Consider the following 23,005-nt stretch of genomic DNA (forward strand, 5'->3'; position numbering starts at 1 on the left):
TTGAGGCAGATTCTCAATTTTATTCAGTCAGAAGAGTCACTTACAAAGGAGACGCAGTACAAAAGCTGGATTTTATGGCATCAGAAATAAAAAGCACCAAGTGATTTGGCTCCAAACACATCGATCCCAATCCAGGGACGATTGGGATGAGGTAACACACTGGAAGTGGATTAGACATCATGAAGGACAGAGGCATGGACAAACTGAACTGATCTATCGGACGGCTATTCACTAAATTACTGTGCTGGGGAGAAGGAAGAGAAAGAGAGAGAGAGAGAGACACACACACACCCACCCAATCTTTCAATGTGTGTAGCTCATCTTCCATGGGACAAATATGCAAAGGTTGATGAACATTTTTTTCTCTCCACACTGATAATTTCAGATAGGGCATTAATTGGGAAGTTCTGCAATCGGCCAATCAAATCTGACAGCTGGGGAAAATAGACAAGCCAGCATTCTCATTGGAGCTCACTATACAGTGCCCTCTGCAGGAAATAACGGGTGTGGGCATTTCCCACAAGACAGCCAGTCAATATCCATTGATTTAGGATCAAAAGGACATGACCACTAAAGGCTGGGGCACTAAAATGAAAGGCCCAGTGAATTCTCTCCTTAGGGATCTGATGAACAAAAAACCGGATCCATATTACTACTGTTGCAAAGATTCAAAACAGGAAGGATCCATTTATACTGAACAATGTTAAATTGTCTCTGCACCACAAAAATTACTTGTATCCATGTGTAAAAAATCTGGCACCAAGAATGTTCTCAATCATATTGTGAGAGACACAAAGCACAGCCAGATGACACGGGTTGTGTCCAGAGTAAGGAGTGCAGCATTCACAGGACTGATCCTATTAAAAGGAAATTCCTCAAATTCTAATGACTTAGTAACAGTGACAATTAAAACAAGCAATATGAAAAAAAGGAGTCAAAGAGGGGCCAAGAAAGTTGACCTTTTGTCTGTTCTTCTGCAATATTACTTTCCAACTCTAGATGGTGCAGTTGCACAAAGGGACTAACAAAGCTGCTGCAAGCAGCATCAGCGCCAACTTACTCCCTGCAGTGGCCACTACATGCCCTTCCAACCCCAGATTTGTGGTGTCTTGACTGCAGGACTTTAGGTGTCAAATTGAAAATTTACCCGGGTGCAAAACGGGCATTGGAAATCAGTTGCCTGTTTTCAAAGCTGCCCCAGTCTTCTGTTACAAGCCAGTCGTACATCCAAAGAGGCCAATTTGAAAGTAAATGCTCAACAAGGGCAGAAATTCCGAATACAAAAAAGGTAATTCCCTCTCTTTACTGCAATAGCCGTTTCTTAGAATGTCGATTTACTTTTAGAGAGCTGTGGTTGCAGGGGAGGGGGCAAAGAGCCCCCACATCTTCCCTTTATTTTAGCACAGGGTCTACCCTGGTTAAAATAAACAGACATTAGCTGTCACTAAAAGGTTGTTCCCTGAATGAACTAAATATCCCAAGATGACTCCTCCCCATCCAAATCCCCTGATTTGAGAAAATCACCCAAGTTTCCAAATGCATTACCTAATTTAATGCGACTTTCCCCACTCATACATTTTAAGTATAATATCAGTGAGATGAGCTGCTGAGTGATTGATACGTAAAAGAGAGGTTTGGGGGAAGGGGGGTTGAAGGTTGGACATTTGTCTTGTGTTCAAGAAGTTTCTATAATGTTAGAAGACTGTTAATTGTGAAATGTTCCTCACATGCTTTCAATGCTGGATTAAGTCAGTGGGTTTGACCACAGCTGGGTGTGGATGACTCCTAGTTTCAGGAATTTGACATTTTGTCTATTCCTCCCAGGATATTTAAGCCAGATTCAGCCCAACCAGCCTCAGACTGGAAAACAAAAACACAAGGCATGCTGGCGTCCTGGGTAATTTTCCCAGGAAGAACCAAACACTTGGGAGAAAACTGGGATGAGAGGGGGGATCAAGGTCTGTTCTCAGAAGCTCTTACAGAATTAGGGAGATCTCATTCATGCCAAGATTCATCAATATCTGGATCAGGAATCAAACATAAATCCTAGAAAAAAAAAAACCACACAAAAGGAGATCCAAGTGTAGGAGAGGATCCAGGATTTCAGGGAGTGGGATGAGGAGACATCTCAGTCCCTGCTTAGAACATTGGGTGGAAACTGGAGAACAAAATGTTTGCTCCTCAGATTAGAGCCAGTGCGGCTGCAGTAATACTGAGTGTATTATGCGTTGCTGGTAGGCTTACCATCTGAAATCTCTCACAATAAACAGCTTTGCTCTGCACATCAGGCTCCTGATTACATTGAAGGTAAGTTCAGTCCCTAGTCTCCTATATAAAAATAATCCAACTTCATTTCTGGGATTTGGGTGGGTGGGGGGGGTGGGGGGAGATTGTCCCTGATCCAAATATTCCAGTGTATCCCTCATACTCCAGGCATCCATCAAATCAGAGCCATTTCTATTCTATTCCACCATGGAATTAAGGCAGGGGTGGGGGGGTGCAAGAGGGCACCCCCAACTGAATCTAGTATTCAAACTTCTTATTGATTAGGATGGAGCACGAGCTCAAGGCTGCTCCCAGTTTGGCCACTTCCGTGCAGGAGGCTGGGATCAACGTGTAGTCCGGAAGCTTCTTGAAGGCCTGGAAGTGAGAAGGGGGGGTGGGGGGGAAGAAAAAATTCTTATTTAAAGAAAGACATATTACAGTGATTTCAACCCACAAGGCAGAGTTCCCTGCACAACGAGCACTTGACGTGTCTTCCCTTAACATTCATACAGCACCATTAACAGTCAAAAAGTCAAAAGATACTTAACAAAAACCATTTAATTAAATCTGACACTGAGCCACATCTTTTCAACTGATTCTTGGGATGAACATGTCTCAGGTTAAAAATCAGTATTTGTTAATCCGTCCCTAAATCCCCTCGAGGGAGGTGGTGGTGGTGAACTGCCTTCCTGAACCTCCTGCCATCAGGCTCCTCAAGTAGCTACTTAATTCAGGTTTCGATGGGAGACACCCAGGCAGACAATGGGAACACTTTAGGGATGTCCTCAAAGCAGTCCTGAAGAGGTCAAACACCCCCGATGATGCCAGACCATCCCCTGGGCCGGCAACAGGCCAAAATGGAGAAGGTTTATTCGGGAAGGCACCAAACACATCAGGAGACTTTGAAGCAGGGGGTGAAGCTGAGGCAACACCTTGCCTACCCAACCCTCCAAGCAGCATTGACCCCCCATGCGGTGGGGTCTGCATTGGGTTTTTCAGCCATCTCAGAACCCATCAAACTGGAAGGGAAGCAAGTCACCCCAATCTCATAAGAGAAGCCACCCTGTCTGAAGAAATTTCTCCCAATTGTCCCTCCCGATTAATTTTTAAACCAATGATGTTGACCCATTTGCCGGAGGAAACCGTACCTCCTTACTTGTCCATCGAAAACCTCTCAACTTTGGAGCACCTCCATTATGTCTCCCATTAACCTTCACTAATACTCCCTTCTCCATTTCTGTTTCAGAAAGATCAACCCACCACCTCTCCCCCCACTCCTTTCCACCCCCCCCCACCACCGTGGGGTTAAGATTGTCACACAGGCAAATCCGTGCAGCTGTGGGATTTTCTGCTGTGCTCGGCCTTGCTTTCCAGACACAAGATTAAAAAAGTTACTAAAAATTTGCCAACATCTTTTTCACACACCCCCTCATTAGTCACTGCTAGTTTTAGAGTGAATGAGCCAAATGCAAAATGATGGCTAACTTGCATTTTATTTTTAAAAAGCCAGCTCACTAGATCATACATCCAACTGCCAAAACCACAGGGGAAACAAAAGTTTAAAAATCCGATCACATAGCCCAATAGCTCAGGGGCTTAAGCACAAACTATAGCTGTTAAATCCTTTCACACATCAACAAAAGGAAAATGTCACCAGGGTTAGATTGGGCCCCGTCTCCTTAGCAATAGGACTCAGCAGTAGGACAACGATCCCACAGGCCTGCCTGCCAATTGTGTAGGGACATGCTCCTCCTAAACAATTCTCAGGTACATCATTTGTTCAAACGGCTGCCACTCAGCAATTAAAAGGGTCTTGTGGGCCTTTTCTTTTTAAAAAAAAGGCTGTTTCATCCAGCTGATAGTAAACAGGCATTCAGACAAACGTAAGTCATCCACTGGCTCCAAGCACCGTCACTAACACAGCAGCTGGGGCAAGAAGAAAGATGAAGCTTTCAGTGCAGAATAGACTCAAACTTCAACATTGTAATATATTTCACCACAGAGAGAGAGAGAGGCAGGCACATATACATACAGCGCCTCCTGACTTGTCTTTGCCATGTTTCCGCATAGCTTTCAAACATCTGTGAAGTATTAACCCAAAGTACAGACACGTTGCAACTGTGGCGCTAATTGAACACTGCCTGGGTCACAGGTTGCAGTTAATTTATGCTGAAAAAGAATTTAACAGCTTCTCAGAACATGCACAGCCTGTCTCCCACATAAGCCAGGCCCAAGAGAGCAGAGGGCTACTGATCTACAGGGTTAACTTGAAGCAAGGGGATTTAAAACTGGTCAATTTGGCTTGTGACCTTCTTCCTAAATAAGGGGCCCTCTCTCCCTGCTCTGCTGCCTTTGCAGTACTGCTCGCCCACCAGCAGGTGCCGATGTTGGACTCAGAACCTTTTAAGGCCTTGTGCAATTTTAAATCACTTAAAAGGGGAATACACATTGCTCACCTTCCCTGCCCTAAGGGGAATGCACAGCAGCGTCATCGTTCAGCACCATTCGAAGAACATTGCAGGAGCTTCCAATGCTATGGTAGAAATCAAATAGTCTTTTCCGTTTCCAACCATTTGAACCTTTCTCGTTACAACACAGAAGGAGCAGTTCTATGCCCTGCTGCCACCACACCCTCCTCCCCCACCAAAGACACCCAGACAGGCCACAGTTGAATAGTCCCAGGGAGAGGTCATTGTAACCCACAGTTCTGGTCAAACACCCAAGGAAACAAGTCCAAAATAATTGACCTTATAACTTTCTGGAAACTCATCCGCTGTCCGATGGACCAGGATGTTGCTCTTATTGCCAACTCGTGCATAGATGCAATTGGCTGCAGCGTCATCCGGCACGCTCAGTTTGTCGTATTGATAATCCGTTAGCTGCTCCATTGCCTGTCAGCAAAGAAGAAGCCAGTGAGCAATTGTGACACATTCTGAAAACCATCTTTCATCAACAGTGACTATCCCATCAACATCCAGCCAGGTATGGAGCGAATCTCCCTCTACTCTATCTAACCTGGTGCTGTACCTGTCCTGGGAGTTTGAAGGGGCAGTGTCGAAGGAGATTTCATGGGGAATTGGATAAATATCTGGTGAGAAAAAAATTTGCAGGGAAAAGGCAGGGAAGTCCAACTAGCCGAATTGTCCTTGTAGAGAGCTGGGACTGACATGATAGACTGAAAGAATAGCTGCCTTCAGTGCTGTAACCAATGATTTGGCCTCATCCAGCCCTAACCAGGAGTAAAGGGAGGGGTTGTGGTGAGAGGCTGTGTTTGGCGGAGAGAGCAGTTGGAGGTGGATAAAGGGGTTCACCTTACCTTGATAGCCTTTTGAGCAGCTTCACTATTGCCGATGATAATGGTGCTGGGGCCTCCCATGCTGCAGAAACTCTTCAAATGATGGGGTTCGGGAATGTGCACGATGGAGACAGTAAAATCCTGGACAGCCGAGACAACAATCCATTAAAACAAAGCTACCTTCACCATACAAGAGACTCACCCATCAGCCCACACACTGAACTATTATCAATTTGATGATTTAATCTCATATGGATTATTATTAAATGCAGAGATCTCAGCTTCCTCCAAACCATACACCCCCCCCCCAGAATGGGGACAAACGGAGACAGAGGTAGATCTTTCACACTCTGTCCAGGTATAAAACCAGCACTGAATTGATTTTCTTTTTATACAGGAGTTTAATAAACAAATCAACTTCATTTCTAGATCCTCACCATTAGCTTCACACCTGCAGCGCCAGCTGAAAATCCACCTTTGCACAACTTTTCCACTAACCCAAGAAAATTCCTGCAATTTGATCTGGGCAGTTCACCATTTTCAGCCACCTTTCCCAATTTGAGTTTCTAATCCCACATTCCCAAGGGTCAGTGTGGTAATTATGGTTTTATGTAATGTGCAGTATATCTTTAAGAAGGCTGTCATAAAGGACGATCACATGATCTCATGTAACCAATAGAGGAGCAGCGCGAGCTACCTCTGTAGTCAGCAGAATGGAGATAGGGTTTGAGTTGAAAGCACACAAGTGTAGCTCCTGAATACCTTTGTAAATAAACAGTGTATTCCACCCCAGAAGTGTCTGCTGATCAACTCTGTCAATGTACCAACTGGGTCATCCCACAACGAGCATGCAACCAGGATCCAACAGTCAAGAATATAACTGGACTGTGTGGTGTAAAGAGTTAATGTTAAATATGTAAATAGACAGTCTGCATTAGCGATGGGCAACATAGGCTAGTGAGTGAGCCACACGAGTAACCTTCCTTCAGCTCAGTGAGCCACAAGATTGAAATTGGTCATATGCACTAACCATGACCCCATAAATAAGATTAAATACATTTAATACACACAGAATATTTCATAACGAGTCATAGAAAACAGGTCATTCATATATTAACAGAACCGTCACCAACTTCAAAAAGGGTAAAAATAAATATTTACACTTACTTACATCATGCTCAATGTGACTTCTGGTTGGATCTGCCCTCCACAACTTCCCTGAATTAGGACTCCAGGATGTGCAGATGCTTCACAATTCAGCACTGAGGTTTCCATCCGTTAGTCTGCTGAGCTTCTTGCTTTTGATGTATCCCATAGCAAGAAAAGGCAACTGGCAAGCAGCGCTTTGATCGGGTGCAGAGAGCCTACTCGGCTCTCAATGTTGTACGCAACCAGCACGCACCTCACTTCATGCGCCCTTCCTTTACGTGCATACCACTTTAGCAATGTCGGTAGGAAAAATACTGCATGGACAGCTGAATCAGGCAGCCCTGCAGGTGGGCAGTCAACAAAACATTTCGCAGGCCCACACTCAGAACCCTGATGGGTCACATGCGACCCACAAGTTGCACCGCCACTGGCCTACATCAGTGATGCAAGATCACATGAGGATGCTGAGGGATTGTTCCTGACCCACCACAATGACAACAGAGACTGCCCACTCCTAACCATCCCTGGATACACACACATGCCCAGTCTGCCACTTGACACCCCCACTACTCTCCCTCAAAAGGGCCACTTGATCCTAGGAGCTGGGCCAGGAGAGGGGGCAGTGTGCTTGGTGGGGGTTGGGGGGGGGGGGCGCAGGGTTTAAAGTCTCACCTTGAATGTGTTCGCCACATATTCTGCCCCTTTGTGGTTGGTCCATTTCGAGATCCCAACGAAGAATTCGCGTCCTGGAACCGAGAAAAGGGAAGGGGGTAAGATCAGAGAAAATGCCAAGAAGGATTTACCAAGGTGTCATAGAATTGGAAGAGGGAGTATGAACTGGCAGGATAAGCCAGAGGGAAGGGCCGTGAAGAGGAGGCTTATTTTACACAGCAATGCGCAGCCTGAAAAAAAAGAGGGCAGAAGCAGATTTAATAGTAATGTGCAAATTTGCAGACTAATTGGGAAAGAGCTGCAGTGTGGGACTAGCACAGGCCTAATGAGCTGAATGGCCCCCTCTGCTTTATTATTCCATGGCTGTAAGTTCAGAAGGGGGTGGTGGGGAAAGACCTACAGATAGGGATGAAATCTACACCCTCACTTCCCCTCAACCTGCCCTGACATAGGGAGGCCAAGTCAGTAAGAGTGCCAACTGCCAACCAGCACCCCTGTTAAAACAAGTGTATGGACACTAAGTCTTGCTATGATGCCCATGATCAAATATCAACATCCTGAGGGGTACCATTGACCAGAAACTGAACCAGCCATATAAATACTGTGGCTACAAGAGCAGGTAAGAGGCTGGGAATCTGTGGGATTAACTCAGCTCCTGAGTCCCTAAAGCTTATCCACCATCTACAAGTATCAAGTAAAGGGTGTGATGGAATACTCCCTACTTGCCTGGACCACTGATGTATCAGTGTGTCCTATCTACAGGATACACTGCAGCATCTTGCCAAGCTTCCTTCCAAATCCATCTGGAAGGGCAGCAGGCATGGGAACACCACAACCTTCAAGTTCCCTTCCAGGCTACACACCATCCATACTTGGAAATATATTACCATTCATTCACTGACACTAGATCAAAACCCTGGAACTTTTAACAGCACTGCAGATGTACCTGCACCACATGGGCTGCAGTGGTTCAAGGTGGCATCTCAACACCACCTTCGAGGGCAATTAGGGATGGGCAATAAATACTGCCATAGCCAAGAAACCATGACACCCACATCTCTTGGCTGCCCGTTAACTTACATTTAACCTTGAACAGCAAGTATAGAGCTGCCAGAGGTACCAAGATGGCACCCAGCACAGCCAGCTGACAGGTCAAGGGAGAAAAACCAAATCAGGGAGATGGCCTCTTATACAGAGGACACAGAGCCCTTTGAGTGCCTCCTAGCCTCTATATAGGAGGGGCTGTAGCCATCCAGCCACGTTTTCAGCAATTTCACACAAACCACTTCCTCATTCTAGTCGGAGTCCAGGATAGAACCATTAGAAAAATATAGCCTCATCTAAATGTGTCACTTCCTGAGTAAGTAACTGAGGGAAGAGATGAAGAGCGATTGGGGGTGGTCCTGGGTCTATGCAGGATCCAAATGTGATACACCATCCAATATAGAAAGGGCCTCAGCAGGTCTCACATGGGACAAATCTCTGTTGACTAAGGGTCGCAGATTTAATATTCTCAATTTGGTCGCAATGTGTTGCTCCGGGTCTGCCCCCAATTTAACAATTTTATTCTGACGGTGGTGCAGAATATGCAGCAATGTCACCCGGGGGTCACCAGGAGATTGGGGTCACAGTGTGGTGGAGGTGGATTCGATCATGGCTTTCATGAGGGGAGTTGGATAATCATCTGAAGCAAAGAATATTTGCAGGGCTACGGGGGTAAGGCAGGGCTTGTGGGACTAGGCGAGTTGCACGTGCAGCAAGCTAGCATGTAGAGAATGGGTTGGAAAGCCTCCTACTGTGCAGTAACCATTCTTACAGGTGGCGTTCACAGATTCTCCTTGTAATTGATTGGCCGGCCCATATTTGCTGTACAAGTCCTTACACAGGAGAATGGGCATGCAGTGCCAGAGGGCTCCTGGCATCCATGAAACCATGCCCCAAAATCACCAGGAAAGTCTTTGAAGCTGCTCCCACTCCATTGCATCTAACTTTGCCACAAGGGCAGTGGAAGTGGAGTTTCCGGCGGTGGAGTGGGGGCAACCGTCTGGAAGTTATGTGGAGGAGGAGAGACATATAACCAGTATTCACCAGTGAAGAAGACATCACTGCCATCAAGTGTGGCTTTCTCATCCGTCACCTCGAACACACGTAGCTTCAGCTCTTCCAGAACATTCTTCACTGTCTCCACCTGCAACACAAGAAGCTGATGAAAGCTCTGCCCCATTTTATAAAAAAAAGCTAGCTGGATAATCCATGAACTATCCCAGCCACCCGAGCAGTGTGCTGCTCCAGCCCTGTGCAAGACACTACCAACAATCTCAATGCACTCAGATGCCAGAACTGGATGACAAAAAAAATTAGTCTCCTTTTTAGAATGGTTACAGCACAAAAGGCAGCAATTTGGCCTGTGCCAGCTCTCTGCTAGAGCAAAATGTTTGCTAAAACACATCAAAATGGATGTTAACCAATCTTCCCAATGCCCAATGGGGTAAACACAATGATCCCTAAACCAGAAGAGGACAGAATGCAATCTCAGGTCTGTGTTGCCCGACATCCATCTTTGGGAAAGGGCGTTAACTTGAGGCCGTCTTCCCTTGCAGATGAAAGGAAAAGATCCCACGGCCAACTACTTTGAAGATGTGCGGGGAAGTCCTCCATGGTTTCTGGGCCAATATTACTCCATCATGCAACATGAAAAGACCATTTGATCTGGTCATTTCCTAGCTGTGCAACCTTGCTATGTGGACATTAGCTTTTGTAATGTAAGAAATTCAATGGTGATCAATTTCAACAGAATAAAACTGAAAACCATTCTCCACTGGCTCATGGAGCCCTATTGAAAGTCTTGAGGTGGTGAAAGCTGCTATTGAATCATGAGTGTGTTTTATTGCATACAGGATCTACATACCAATCACAAATTGAGCTTGGTCCCAGTCAAACAACCCATAAGATCATAAAGAATAGGAGTAGGCCACTCGGCCCCTCTGCCATTCAACAAAAACCATGGCTGACCTGATTGTGGCCTTAACTTCATTTGCCTGCCACCCGCCCCCCCACCATCCATCCGTGCTCCAAGCCTCGATTACATTGTAGATCAAAATCTGTCGAACTCAGCCTTGAATACATTCAATGACATAGCCTCCGCTTCTCTCTGGGGTAAAGAATTCCAAAGATTGACGATCTTCAAAAGGAATTCCATCTCACTTCCCTCTTAAAACAGGAGATGCCTTATTTTCAAACTATGCCCCCTAATCCTAGATTACCCCACAAGGGAATTCAACCTCTCAGCATCTACAGTGTCAAGCCCCCTCAGCCCACCTCGCAATTCATCCAAACTCCAAGGAGTCTAGGCCCAAGCTGCACAACCAGGAATCAACCTAGTGAACCTTCCCTGGGCTGCTTCCAATGCAAGTGTATCCTCCTTAAATAAAAGGAAACCATAACTGTACATGTGCTCTAGGCATTTTCTCACCAACACCCGTGCTCATTTGTAGCAAGACTTCCCAACTACACACTCCACCACCCCCCAGGCAATAAATATGATGCTTTGCTCAGCCACATTTCGTGAAACATAGATCAGGTCAACATTGGAGCAACTGCACATCCCCTTCAAACCTCCTCCTTCAAAAAAGTTCAAGAACAGGGAAGCGACCACCACAGTAAAAGTCTATCAGAACAGAAACGTAAGTGGAAGTTAAAAAGATAATGTCCAAGCCAACCCCGCCTCAAAGTGCAGGCCAGCAGCCAGCGGTTGCCAGGGAGACCAGATACATGGCAGCGCATGACTGAAGTCTGTGTGAAGTCAATGACTTTCCAGCATTCCAGGCAGCTGGCCTGGAACACGAGGCCTTGCTGAGCACAGTCAAACACCTTCGCCAACAGCTGTTACACTGAGCTGATCTCTACTGCTGCTTGCTATGTATTCAAACAAAGATTGGCTGACAGGCAGCTTGGGCTCCAGTGTCTAAAGCTGGGCTCCACAATTTGGGAAGGACATCAAGTCCTTGGAGAGGGCAGAGTGGAAATTTACTCGGACGGCATTGAGGACGAGGGTCGTCTGTTACGCGGAGACTGAGACCCTGGGGTTTGACATGTTTCAACCATGTTAAAAGGCGCAACATAAACACAAATTGATGCTTCACCGCCCTCCTCCCCCCCCCCCCCCCGCCTTTGAGCAGAGAAAGTTATGGGGGTTAAATGGGCTTTCGAAAATCATAAACCATTTTGGCAAGAATAAGACAGTCGAAGCGGTTTTCAGGCGGTAGATGATTGTGTAACCAGAGGACCCAGTTTTAGGATGAATGGGAAAAGAGGCAGAGGGGAGAGGAGGAAACATTTTTAAACACAGCTAGTTTTGTTTATGGTGATCTGAAATGCACCGCCTGAAGGGACGTTGGGTGCAGGCTAACTGCAAATCTTAAAAAGGGAATTAGATAAATATTTGAAAAAAAAATCTGCACAACTATGGCGAAGGAGCAAAAGATATTAATGGGATATCTCTTGAGGCACAGGCACAACGGAGCGAATGCGGTTCTCCTGCGAATGGCCAAACACACTGAACGCAGCAGCGCAAAGTGCAGAAAGATCCCAGTCCTGGGTCGACCAAAGTTATCTGCTGCAGTACAGGCCGTGAGGGGACCCTGATCACTATCCATGCTGAGATCCCAGATCCAAGCCCCGTGTCAATCATGGAGAGACCAGCATAACGAAGTTTCGATGGCACCGCCCTGCCCCCAACCTCCGCCCCCACGACCACCCCCCCCCCCCACCCCCGCCCCCAAAGCCAAAGGTGGAAACGCTGATCGTGACGCATTGTTTGAAATTTTCCCTGGTATCCTGACCAAGTTAATTCCTCAACTAACCTCACCGGACAGGTCATCACCTTCCTGCATGCAAATTGGCTGCTATGTTTCACAGTAGCAACTGCGCTTTAAAAAATGGTCTTTATTGGCTAAAAATGCTTTGGAACATCCGGACATGTACACAGAGTTTGAGAGATCTGTATACATAGCAGGTATATGTTTGGATAAGAACATACAACACTCCGTTCAGGAATATAGGCATTCTCCTCCGAAATGTATCCTCTTTCATTTAGGCAAACTGCTGTCTCTAATCGTTCCCCAGTGCTGCTGTGGGATCAGTCAGCGGCTTCTGCTGCCAATTAAAGTTTTATTGGAAGATGTCTTTGTTGTTGGGACAAGAAAGAACAGACAGCTGACAGAGGGGAGTTCAGGGCAGCAGGGTTGTGTGCCCTTCTCCTCCACCTGCCTCCCCCATCGGTCTCACCATGCCAGATGGTGAAAGTGGAGAAGGCAGAAGCACTGGGAGTTCAACTAGACTGATGGAAGTTTACAGCAAATGGAGAGGGGTGGGGGGTGGTGGGGGGCCATTCAGACCATTGGATCTCTGCCAGCCGAGGAAGATTCACTCAGCCTAATGCCACATTCCAGCTCTTGGCTCGCAGCCTTGTCAGTTCCAGCATTTCAAACGGATATCCAAGCACTTTTTAAATACAATGGAGGGTGTCTGTCTCTACTGCCCTTTCAGGCAGTGAGCTCCAGATCCCCAAACACCCACTGGGTTAAATCTACACTCCTGGGTTATTGACCTCTAAGGGAGGTGGGTTATTTCTCTCTACTCTATCCCAATTAAATCTTCCATCAGCCTCCTCTGTTCCCAAAGATAACCACTCTAGTCTATCTAAACTTCTCTTGCAACTTAAATTCTTCACTCGGCATCCTCTAAATCTCTTCTGGTCTCTCCCTAGTGCATTTGCTCCCTTCATGTAATGTGCAGACCAGAACTGGACACAGTGGTATAGCTGTAGTGTAACTAGTGTTCTATGCATTTCTAGCATAGCTACCCTACTCATTCTACACCTCAGCTAATAAGGCCACATTCCTTCTTAATCACCTTATCTAACTTTCCTGCTAAATTCAGAGATCCCTGTGGGCATTTACTCCAGGCCCCTCTGTTCCTCTATACCTCTTGCTATCGCCATTTATTGTGCACTCCTTTGCTTTGCTTACCCTCCATTACCCTACACTCTGCCAGGTTGAATTCTGAATGCCAGCTACTGGATATCTTCTTGGAAGTCTACAAAGTTCTTCCTCACTCCCAACCACACAATCAATTTTCATATCATCTGCAAACTTCTTAAATGAAGGGAGCAAGATTAAGACTAAATCATTGATATACCCCACAAAAAGCAATTGGCGGTGCACCCCATAAAAAAACCCATACCGACTGGAAACAACTTTCCAGTCACAAAAACGACTGTTGATCCTTTGCTCTCTCAGTGCATAGACCAAGTTTCAATCCACTTTCCCATTCAATCTCATGGGTTCTTACTTTTCTGACCAGTCTGTCATGTGGGACCTTGCCAAAAGCCTCTTGCTAAGAACCCATGCATACTAGAAATGGACCAGCGTCATTACCCCTCAAAAAATTGAATGTTAGTCAGACCTGATCTTCTCTTACAAAATCCATTCCGACAGTCTTTGATTAATCTGTACTTTTCTAATGGAGAACTTTTTCCAATAATTTGCCTAAAGGTACATTGACCGGCCTGTGTAGTTAGTCTGTAAGTAGTCGATTGGTAGTACAGAAGAGTATTTCAAAATAGACACGCCTAAGCTTTTCATGTTGCATTCATCAGGGCACTTGCAAGAATACCAACAACAATTTATACTGTTTGTGAAGAGATGCTGATTGGTTGGCAAGTGGCATTGCCATGGAGAATATACCTTTGATGGTGACTGACAGTTAACTGCCAAGCATTGTTTGGAATTTAAACCAGGCAGCTTGACCTTGATTGCCCTGAGGAATGGGTCAGTGAATGGCTGTCACTTATTTTGTTTGGTCGAAACAGGAGCAATGTACATTCACATTCTGTCTGCAAAGAGCTCTGTGAATTAGTATACGTAGCTTCCTGTACAAGCAAATGCATGAGCACACACCAGAGCCCGACTGACCACCTTAAAATGGTGGTCAGTGTAATTCTTGGCACATTGAGGATTATTTAGCAAACGCTGTAATCTGGGAATCACATCTAATACTGGACCCCGTGTTTTGAGTTTTGCAAGCACAGACTGGTTGGGTACAGTCTGTACCTTGCCCTTTGCAAACAGTGGCTGGGATATGCTGCTCAATACGACCCACCAGTCTTTGGGATGTTTGATTAGGAGGTGAGGTATCAATACATTAAAGACATTTCTCATGGAGCCCAACAAAGATGCTTGCGAGAGCTGGGCCTAGAGGGGATCCCATGGCAACACCATCTATTTGGACACACATGGCATATTAAAACTGAAATCAACTGTGAGTTGCCGAATTCATAAGTTCAATGAATACTGATTCATGTAATGGTGGCAGGTCTAGATCGCCATGATGTATAGTGCTGCAGCACAAATATCTATGGCTATGGCACAATGCTGCCATCAAGCCAGAAAGATGTTCAGCCTATCACACAAATGAGTAATGTGGTATATGAACTTCAGTGCCAGTGTGATGCTAGGTATGTAGGCTGCATGACCCAAAAACTGGCAGATCATATCAAGCAGCCTGTCCCAGCCACTGTTCGCAACAGGCAGGGTACAGGCTGCATCCAGCCAGCGCTAGCAAAACTTGAAATAGTGTCCAACATTAGATGTCATTCCACAATTGAACAGCATTTACTAAGTAATCCTCACTGTGCTAAGAATTACACTACCAATTTAAGAGGGCCAGGTCAGTCGGTCTCACAGTATAGTGCTTTTGCATGAACAGGAAGCAACAAATATTAATACACAGGGCCCTGTTCTTTGAGGACAGAAAGGATGTGTACATACATTACACCTGTTTCAACTAAACACTAAGTGACAGCCATTCACTGACTTATTCTTCAAGGCAATGCCTTGACTAGAGTCAAGTTGCCTGGTTTAAATTTCAAACAATGCTTGGCAGTTAACTGTCAGTCACCATCTGTAGTGCATTCCCCATGGCAATGCCACTTGCCAACCAATCAAGACACTCTTCACATAGTATAAATTGTTATTTTCCTCTTATATTGGTATTCTGGCACTTGCCCTGATGAGTGCAAGACAAAAAGCTTAAACATCTTTTTTTCAGCAACGCCTAGTCTATCCCTTTCTCCCTCATTAACAGTACAAAGTTAGCTGCTCTCCAGTCCGCTGGTATCCTGCCTGCAATGAGAGGGGGTTGGAAAATGATGGCCGCAGCCTCCAGGATTTCATTCCTTGTTTCTCTTCACAGCTTGAGATACATTTCATCCTGGCCACTTTCAAAGAAGTTGAACCTCTTAATATTTCCTCTCAAACTGTTATATTTTGCATTTTGTTTTACAACACACACCCCCTTAGTGGATGCATTTTTAAGCAAGGGACATTAAATAGTGTTCAAGAGCACGAACACTGACTGATTTTTCAGCTCTCCAGCCCCCTGGAGCCATTGTCATACCCCCAATCAGCCATCTCACCATTGACAACAAACATAGGCTCCATCTGTTGACTCCACCAATCTGAGTCATAACTGGAACAGTTTGCTTCCAAATAATTGTGAATATTACAAACTTATATGAAAGAATGTAGTTGTGGGACAGACAAAATTCCACAAGACATTAGCATGGCAACAGTTACCAATTCAGCTGTACCCCATTTTTTAAAAAAGAAAGAATTTTTGAGTTTTGTTAGGTACTACTTATCAACCAAACTATTCTTATTTCTCATCCTTCCATTATCCACTGGCCAAATTTGAGGCCTCCATTGTAGGACCAGACTAGGCAGGACTTCTTAACCCATCATTCCCTGAAGGCTTTATCCAGAACAAGATAGAAAATGGGACAGCTTTTGCAGCACATCTCTCCACAGGGCAGAATGCAAGCTATGCCCAATGATGAGGTTGCTGAGAACAGTTACTCAGTGCACTTAACAGATCAGCCATAAGTAGTTGAAAGGTTTGAGAGCCTGAACAGCCAAGTCCTCTTACGTTCCCCATATTACATGGAGAGGGAACCATCATCCCCACACATCCCACTATATGCAACCCACCCACTAACAACATCCTGGGGGTTACCATTGGCTAGCCATATAAATACTGTGGCTACAAGAGCAGGTCAGAGTCTGAGAATCCTGTGGCAAGTAACTCACCTCCTGACTCCCCAAACCCTGTCTACCATTTAGAAGCACAAGTCAGGAGTGTGATGGAACAATCTTCCCTTGCCTGTTTCAAATGCAGCTTCAACACTCAACAAGCTTGACACCATCCAGGACAAAGCAACCCACCCGATTGGCACCCCATCCACAAACATTCATTCCCTCCACCACTGACACACAGTAGCAGCAGTGTGCACCATCTACAAAACGCACTGCAGGAATTTACCAAGGCTCCTCCGACAACACCTTCCAAACTCACAACCCCTACCACCTAGAAGGACAAGGGCAGCAAACACATGGGAACACCAACACCTGCAAGTTCCCTTCCAAATCACTCACCATCCCTACTTGGAAATATATCACCATTCCTTCACTGTCGCTGAGTCAAAATGCTGAAACTCCCTTCCTATCAGCACTGTGGGTGCACCTACACCACACAGACTGCAGCAGTTCAAGGCAGCAGCTTACCACCACCTTCTCAAGGGCAATTAAGGACAGACAATAAGTGCTGGCCTAGCCAATGACGCCCATATCCAATGAATGAATGAAAAAAAACATCCAGGCAGAGGTAGGAAAGGGTTAAATATCACATCACCCCAATCCTTTAAATCAGGTTAACTTGCTCCTTGAACTTTAACCTTGAGCAAAGTAGCACTGGAAATGAATTTTAAATTTAAAGAAGCTTGGACAAAAGAACAGAAGGAGGCCATTTAGCCCCTCAAGCATGTTCATTCAGTGAAATCATGGCTGATCTGTGTTCTAACTCTAGATGCCTACCTCTTCCAAAAAAGAAAATTCAATCTGGGGCATCAGGCATGACCTACCCTTTATAAGTCAATAATGAGAGACAGAGCCAGCCCTATTATAGGTTAGGAAACAGGCTTATATAGCAGGGGCTTCAAGGGTCGGCAATGGATAGACAAAGCAGCCAAAGTTACTCATGGAAGGTCATAGCAGACCCTCTCAATCAGCACAGCTGGATAAGGAACCATTGTCCTCCCTCTCAAATCCATTGGCCATTCCACTCTGCACAGAACAAACCTCCTGAAGAAACGGCCAATACTTCCTCAAAGCAGGCCCAAGCTCCCATTTCACACCTATTGTTAACTAGCCCCAGTCTAGAAAAGCTTTCCAAAGGCAGACTGCCATCCTCAAAAAACCTCAGCAGGCAAAACTCCACATCAGGCAATCAGTGCCAAGTTCACAGGTTTTGGGGGCAGGGGGCAGAAATCACCGCGGTCACAAATTACAGCCTGGACTTTTACAGCACAGTAATCAGCCACTCAGCCCAACCATTTCACATCCCTCCTATCCCAGTGCCATCATTAACCAGTGGATGTTCAAACCCATTACATCTCACTTGGAAAGAAAGGGACTTTTGCTCCACTTTAAGCCTATTCCTCAGTTGCAAGGTTTGGGACTGAATCCTTTAAAGCTCCTCTCTTATGGAGAGATATGAACCCAATTTTAAGTGACCATAAATTGCAATCCAGTAAAGGCAGCAAATTTAAGAATTATTGCATCCAGCTCAAATGTTATTCGATCTTCCTCCCTTACCAAAACATTGCTTTTTATTGGTGGGGGGGGTGGAGATAGAGGTTGGGGTGGGAGGGCCAGGGCTTGGATGAACGCTCCCTGGAATAATGGCACATTTTTATATATAAACTGTTGGCTTAAGCACAAACAGCTGCAAGACTTAAAAAGCAACTTAGACTTTGACAGACAAGATTAGACCCAACTTTCCCAGGGCACTGCTCCCCAAAATGTAAAAAAGTCATGACTGGAAAATACAAAAGCGATACCACAATAGCATTACATCAGCAGTAAAGTTTTAGCAGTTCCCACCCTCCAGCCAGGGGATGGATGAGAGGCACCACACCTTCAACTGAACTATGTACGTAGTGCAAGCTGAGGGATGCCAACAATCCTTTTAAATGCTCCAGCTTCCAGTTACTGTATGTGTCTCTGTATCTGTGTATATGTCTGTGTGTGTCTTTTTCTGTGTATTTGTGTGTGTCTGACATCACCAGGAAAGGGAGCTACAGGCTGTATCACATTCCCCAAGGGAAGGTCTGCTGTTTATCAGCTGATTCTCAACACGAAGCAGCTGCTCATAATTCACCCTCTGCCGAAGTTGACAGAAATAATATACAGACAATGGAAAGCAGGAGGGGGGCTTGGCACGCCGCAGAGAATGCTATTTAAACTCAACCCTCCTGTACTTTTGCACTCGACAGTAGTTAGCCAGCAACAGACTGTCACTCTCTCCCCACTCAGTTCGAAGATTACCAGCACGGTCATTATGCTGGACTTTTCTTTTGTGCCATCTACTCGCTAAATGGCATTTCACCCAATTGTCGCCTTGCATCACTGCAAAATGGAGTAAAGCAAGACTCATTGCACCATCTCCACTTTAGCTCGTTCCTTCTCAGCACCTGTAACACTTAGAGAACCTCACTCCTCTCCATGCACAGATTTAAAAAACCCCCAACAAGTTTAGTAAGAAAACTTGCATTTTTATCGCACCTTTCGCACCCACAGGAAGTCTCAAAGGACTTAGGGAGTGTGGCAAGCATTGTAATGTAGGATTCATGGCAGCCAACCCCCACAAACATCAATGTGATAAGGGCCAGGTCATCTGTTTCTAAGTGATGTTGGTTGAGAGAAAATTATCAGCCAAGGATCTTGGGCAACCCACAACAGCCAGCCCCTCCCCTCCACCAGTTTTCCTTCCGAATAGCAGCCCTGGGGTCTTTTATATCCAGCTGAGGTAGCAGACAAGGTTCCTATGTGACATCTCATCTGAAAGATGCCCATTTAGGACAGAGGTGAGGAGAAATCTTTTCTCTCAGAAAGTTGGGAGTATTTGGAGCTCCCTTCCTCAAAAAGGCACTGGAAGCAGAGCCTTTGAATATTTTCAAGGAAAAGGTAGGTAGGTTCTTGATTAGCAAGGGGGTGAAAGGTTATAAGGGGTAGGCAGGAATGCAGAATTGAGGTTACAATCAGATCAGCCATGATCTTATCGAATGGCGGAGCAGGCTCGAAGGGCTGAGTGGCCATCACCTGCTCCTAAATTGCATGTTCGTATAAAGACAGCACCTCAGACAGTGCAGCATGAGGGGGAAAGAAGGGCTCCTGCGCTGGAGTGGGACTTGAATCCATGAATTTGTTGAGTCAGGAGGTGAGTGCTACCAGCTGAGCCACAGCTAACCATATTACTCAACTAAACACAGGCCTTTGACCATCAGTGATTATGGCTGAGGGGTTGGGGAGAATGCAAGGTCCTTAACATCAGTACCCTGTTCCCAAGCATCAGCCACACTTGCCTCCCCCACCTCTGCCAACCCCAGCACCACCCAATTCAAGATCGAGAGTGCTAAAAGCAAAACTAGCCAGTCACCCCCTATTCCAGTGAGACAGGCTGATTGTCAGCCTCTCAACAGGTCTTCCTGGTTAATTCCGTGTACAGAGTTGATTGCTCTTCGGGGACCTGGAGCTAAGTGGAGCTCAGCAAAGCAGATGTGACCCGTCAGAGTGAAGCGCTCAATTGGACAGAACGATGAAGCCCCAGCTCAGATAAACTCATTTAAAACAAAAAGACAGAGCCACCAGGGAGGGACAAACTGGAATAGTCCCGGCATCTTGGGATAGGGAAGTTGTGGAGCACGCCGACAAGGAATAGGAAGAGGCCAATTAATTTCAAAGTTGAAGCCAATGGATATTCTGATGAGACGCCTACTTGGGCTGACCTGGGGTGTTGGAAATTTTCACCCTTGCTGTGCAGGGGCCACTTAACTATCAGGTAGTGAGAGTGCCTGCCAGCCCATGTACAACAGCATCCTAGCAACAACATGCGTTTACATGCCCAGGGCATTTCAGGAGCGATCAAAAAACATTTGACACCGAACCATAGGATGAGATAGTCGGACAGCTGATCAAAAAGCTTGGCCATTGTGGGGGTTTTTTTTTAAAAAAATGAAGGGAGGGAATCCCGGGGCTAAGGGCTGAAGGCACGGGCACTGATGGTGGGGTGGAAGGGATGAGGGCTGAGCAAGAGAAATGCAAAAGTGCTGGGAGGTCATAGAGATAGGGAGGGATGAAGGCATGGAGGGATTTGAACAATAGGGTCTGGATCTTTGTTGTAGAGGAGAGTGTTTGGAGTCAGGAATTCTCCAGGCCCCACGATCCCATCTCCATCCTGGAGAAGCCTGCCCGTCCTGTGTGTCAAAGAGACAGGTTTGGGCAGGGGATGGGCCTCTGGATGGATTGTGATTGAGGACATCTCAATTGGCGAGAACATTAGTGGCTCAAAACAATAAATAAAGCAATGCAGGTCAGCTTTATGTCCTGCCCAAAAACCACCCTCAGCCCTGGCCCTCCCACCCTCTCCACCCATGTGTTCACATTTGGCCCTATAATACATTGCAATTCCTTCAAGTTAATTTCAGATCCATCAAAATGGAAAACAATTTAACTGAATAATCCATTGGAGAGAAAAGTCACTCCCCCTCCCAGTTCTGAATATGGGTGAGACAGGTAATGAGTGGGGAGATGTGGCACAGTGGTAATGTCACTGGACTCGTAATCCAAAGGCCCAGACTATTGTTCTGGTACATGGGTTCAAATCCCACCATGGCGGAATTTAAATTCAATTAATAAATCTGGAATTAAAAGCAAGCCTCAGTAATAGTGACCATGAGACTGATGTATGATTGTTGTAAAAATCCATCTGGTTCACTGTTTCCCTTTTGGGAAGGAAGCCTGTCGTCCTTACCTGGTCTGGCCTAAAATGTGCCTCCAGGCCTCAAATAGCCTAGCAAGACACTGTGTTCAAGGGCAAGCAGGGATGGGCAACAAATGCTGGCCTTGCCACGTCCTACGATAAAGGATAAATTTTTAAAATCCTCCGATGTCAGTATTTCCTGATGAAGTGTAAAGCAGGAAGCTATCTTCCCACCTCCAGGTCACATTTCATAAGGCATTCCCAAGCGTGGCCATCTCCATGAAAATCATGGGGGATCTGAACTAGCCAAATTTAAAACAACGTGGTTGGGGTTAGGGGGTGCAGGGGTCATGACCTGCCCCTTTGCTTGTGCCGGTGAAACGAGCTGGTGCCAGAAATGGAGGTGGGACTTCTAGATCTGGTCCGTAGCCATCATTTTCTCCTCGGCCCCTTCTCCATTTCAGCTCCGATTGTGGTCACGAAAATCTGGCCCTTGGCATCAGAATTTCACATTCGAGGTAGTTGGGCTGGGAGACAATGTAGGTCAACGAGCACAGAAAGTGATGGGGACAGGAACTTCAGCAGTTTAATACCGTCTCAGTGCAAGTTCAACTGTATTTGCATTGGGCAGAATTTCTGGTTAAACAGCTTTTAACGACACTTCCAAGTCATGTGACATCTCAGGAGGATTTCAGTATTTTAGCCTATAAATCACAGCTTCCTCAGTAAACGTCAGGGCCTAATTACCACGCAAAGCACAAGACCCATTTCAGGTCATTACCTATACCATAAAACAGAGTTAAGTAATGGATTCCCTGTTACATTTATTGTACTAGATTCTGCTTCCATTTCAGAAAAGAACAACGCCTCACTGCACTTCCCAACATGCCCATTGCAGACTGAAGCCAAGAATCACAGCCAGGCAGAACAGAGGCAACATGATCAGGTGCGGCAACACCCGAGTTTTAAAATTCACAAAATTCCCTTCCTAGCATTGAAATCCACCCCTACCCGCTCTACGCCCCCAATTTCAAACCTCTTCCAGCCCTACACCAGACAGAGGTCTCTGCACTCCCAATTCCAGCCTCAATGCCTAATTCCCATCATTCCACTCTTGGCAGCCGTACACTTCAACTTTCTAGGCACTTAGCACTGGCATTCCATCTCTAAACTTCTCCTTTCCCCTTTAAAGGTGCTGCTTAAACCGTACCTGACCACTTTGGTCACTTCTCCTAATACTCCCTTATGTAGCTCGGTGATAAATTGGATTCGATAAAGCTTCCGTGAAGAGCATGGGACTGCTTTACTCTTCAAGCTGTTACTGCCGAGGATAGAGGGAGGACATAGTTGCAGAGTTAGTACAGATACACAGTCAGTTGCAGAGAACACAATGAACATGACTCAACACACAGGTTGTATTCGGGAGCAGGAATGAATGAGGAGAGTTGTCTCAAACGAAAAGCATAGTCTTGGAGTGGGACATTGGCCGGTGCCAGGGAATGGGATCTTAATCTCAATCCCACTTCAATCACCAGGCTCAGCACTAAACGCTCCCAGGTCAATCAAGGCACAGCCAGTTTCATCTCGACTACCCCAACCCTCACTTTTAACTTCATAACTGCACTGGAGAAACCTGTACCAGAACAGTGATTCTGAAGTGAATGGAGATAGGTCAATTTGGTTCCAAGATTAGGGCACTTTTCTCATTCATGCATCAAGCCTACTGGGCACTTGCTGTTTTGAGGAATC

At 45.9% G+C, this 23,005-nt stretch overlaps 1 protein-coding gene across 1 annotated transcript in view; it reads right to left on the minus strand.

Moving 5' to 3' along the window:
- Window positions 1–23,005, minus strand: part of LOC121291942 (N(G),N(G)-dimethylarginine dimethylaminohydrolase 1-like) — a 54,642-nt gene continuing 31,637 nt past the window's right edge. The window contains exons 2-6 of the mRNA XM_041213623.1: window positions 9,470–9,569; window positions 7,382–7,455; window positions 5,582–5,701; window positions 5,013–5,156; window positions 1–2,640 (exon numbers count right to left, since the gene is read on the minus strand). Of these exons, the coding sequence (XP_041069557.1) occupies window positions 2,524–2,640; window positions 5,013–5,156; window positions 5,582–5,701; window positions 7,382–7,455; window positions 9,470–9,569 (555 nt within the window). The 3' untranslated portion in view covers window positions 1–2,523. The remainder of the gene's footprint in view (window positions 2,641–5,012; window positions 5,157–5,581; window positions 5,702–7,381; window positions 7,456–9,469; window positions 9,570–23,005) is intronic.

Source organism: Carcharodon carcharias, chromosome 19 (genome assembly GCF_017639515.1).
Source record: "Carcharodon carcharias isolate sCarCar2 chromosome 19, sCarCar2.pri, whole genome shotgun sequence".
In the NCBI taxonomy this organism is placed as follows: Eukaryota; Metazoa; Chordata; class Chondrichthyes; order Lamniformes; family Lamnidae; genus Carcharodon; species Carcharodon carcharias.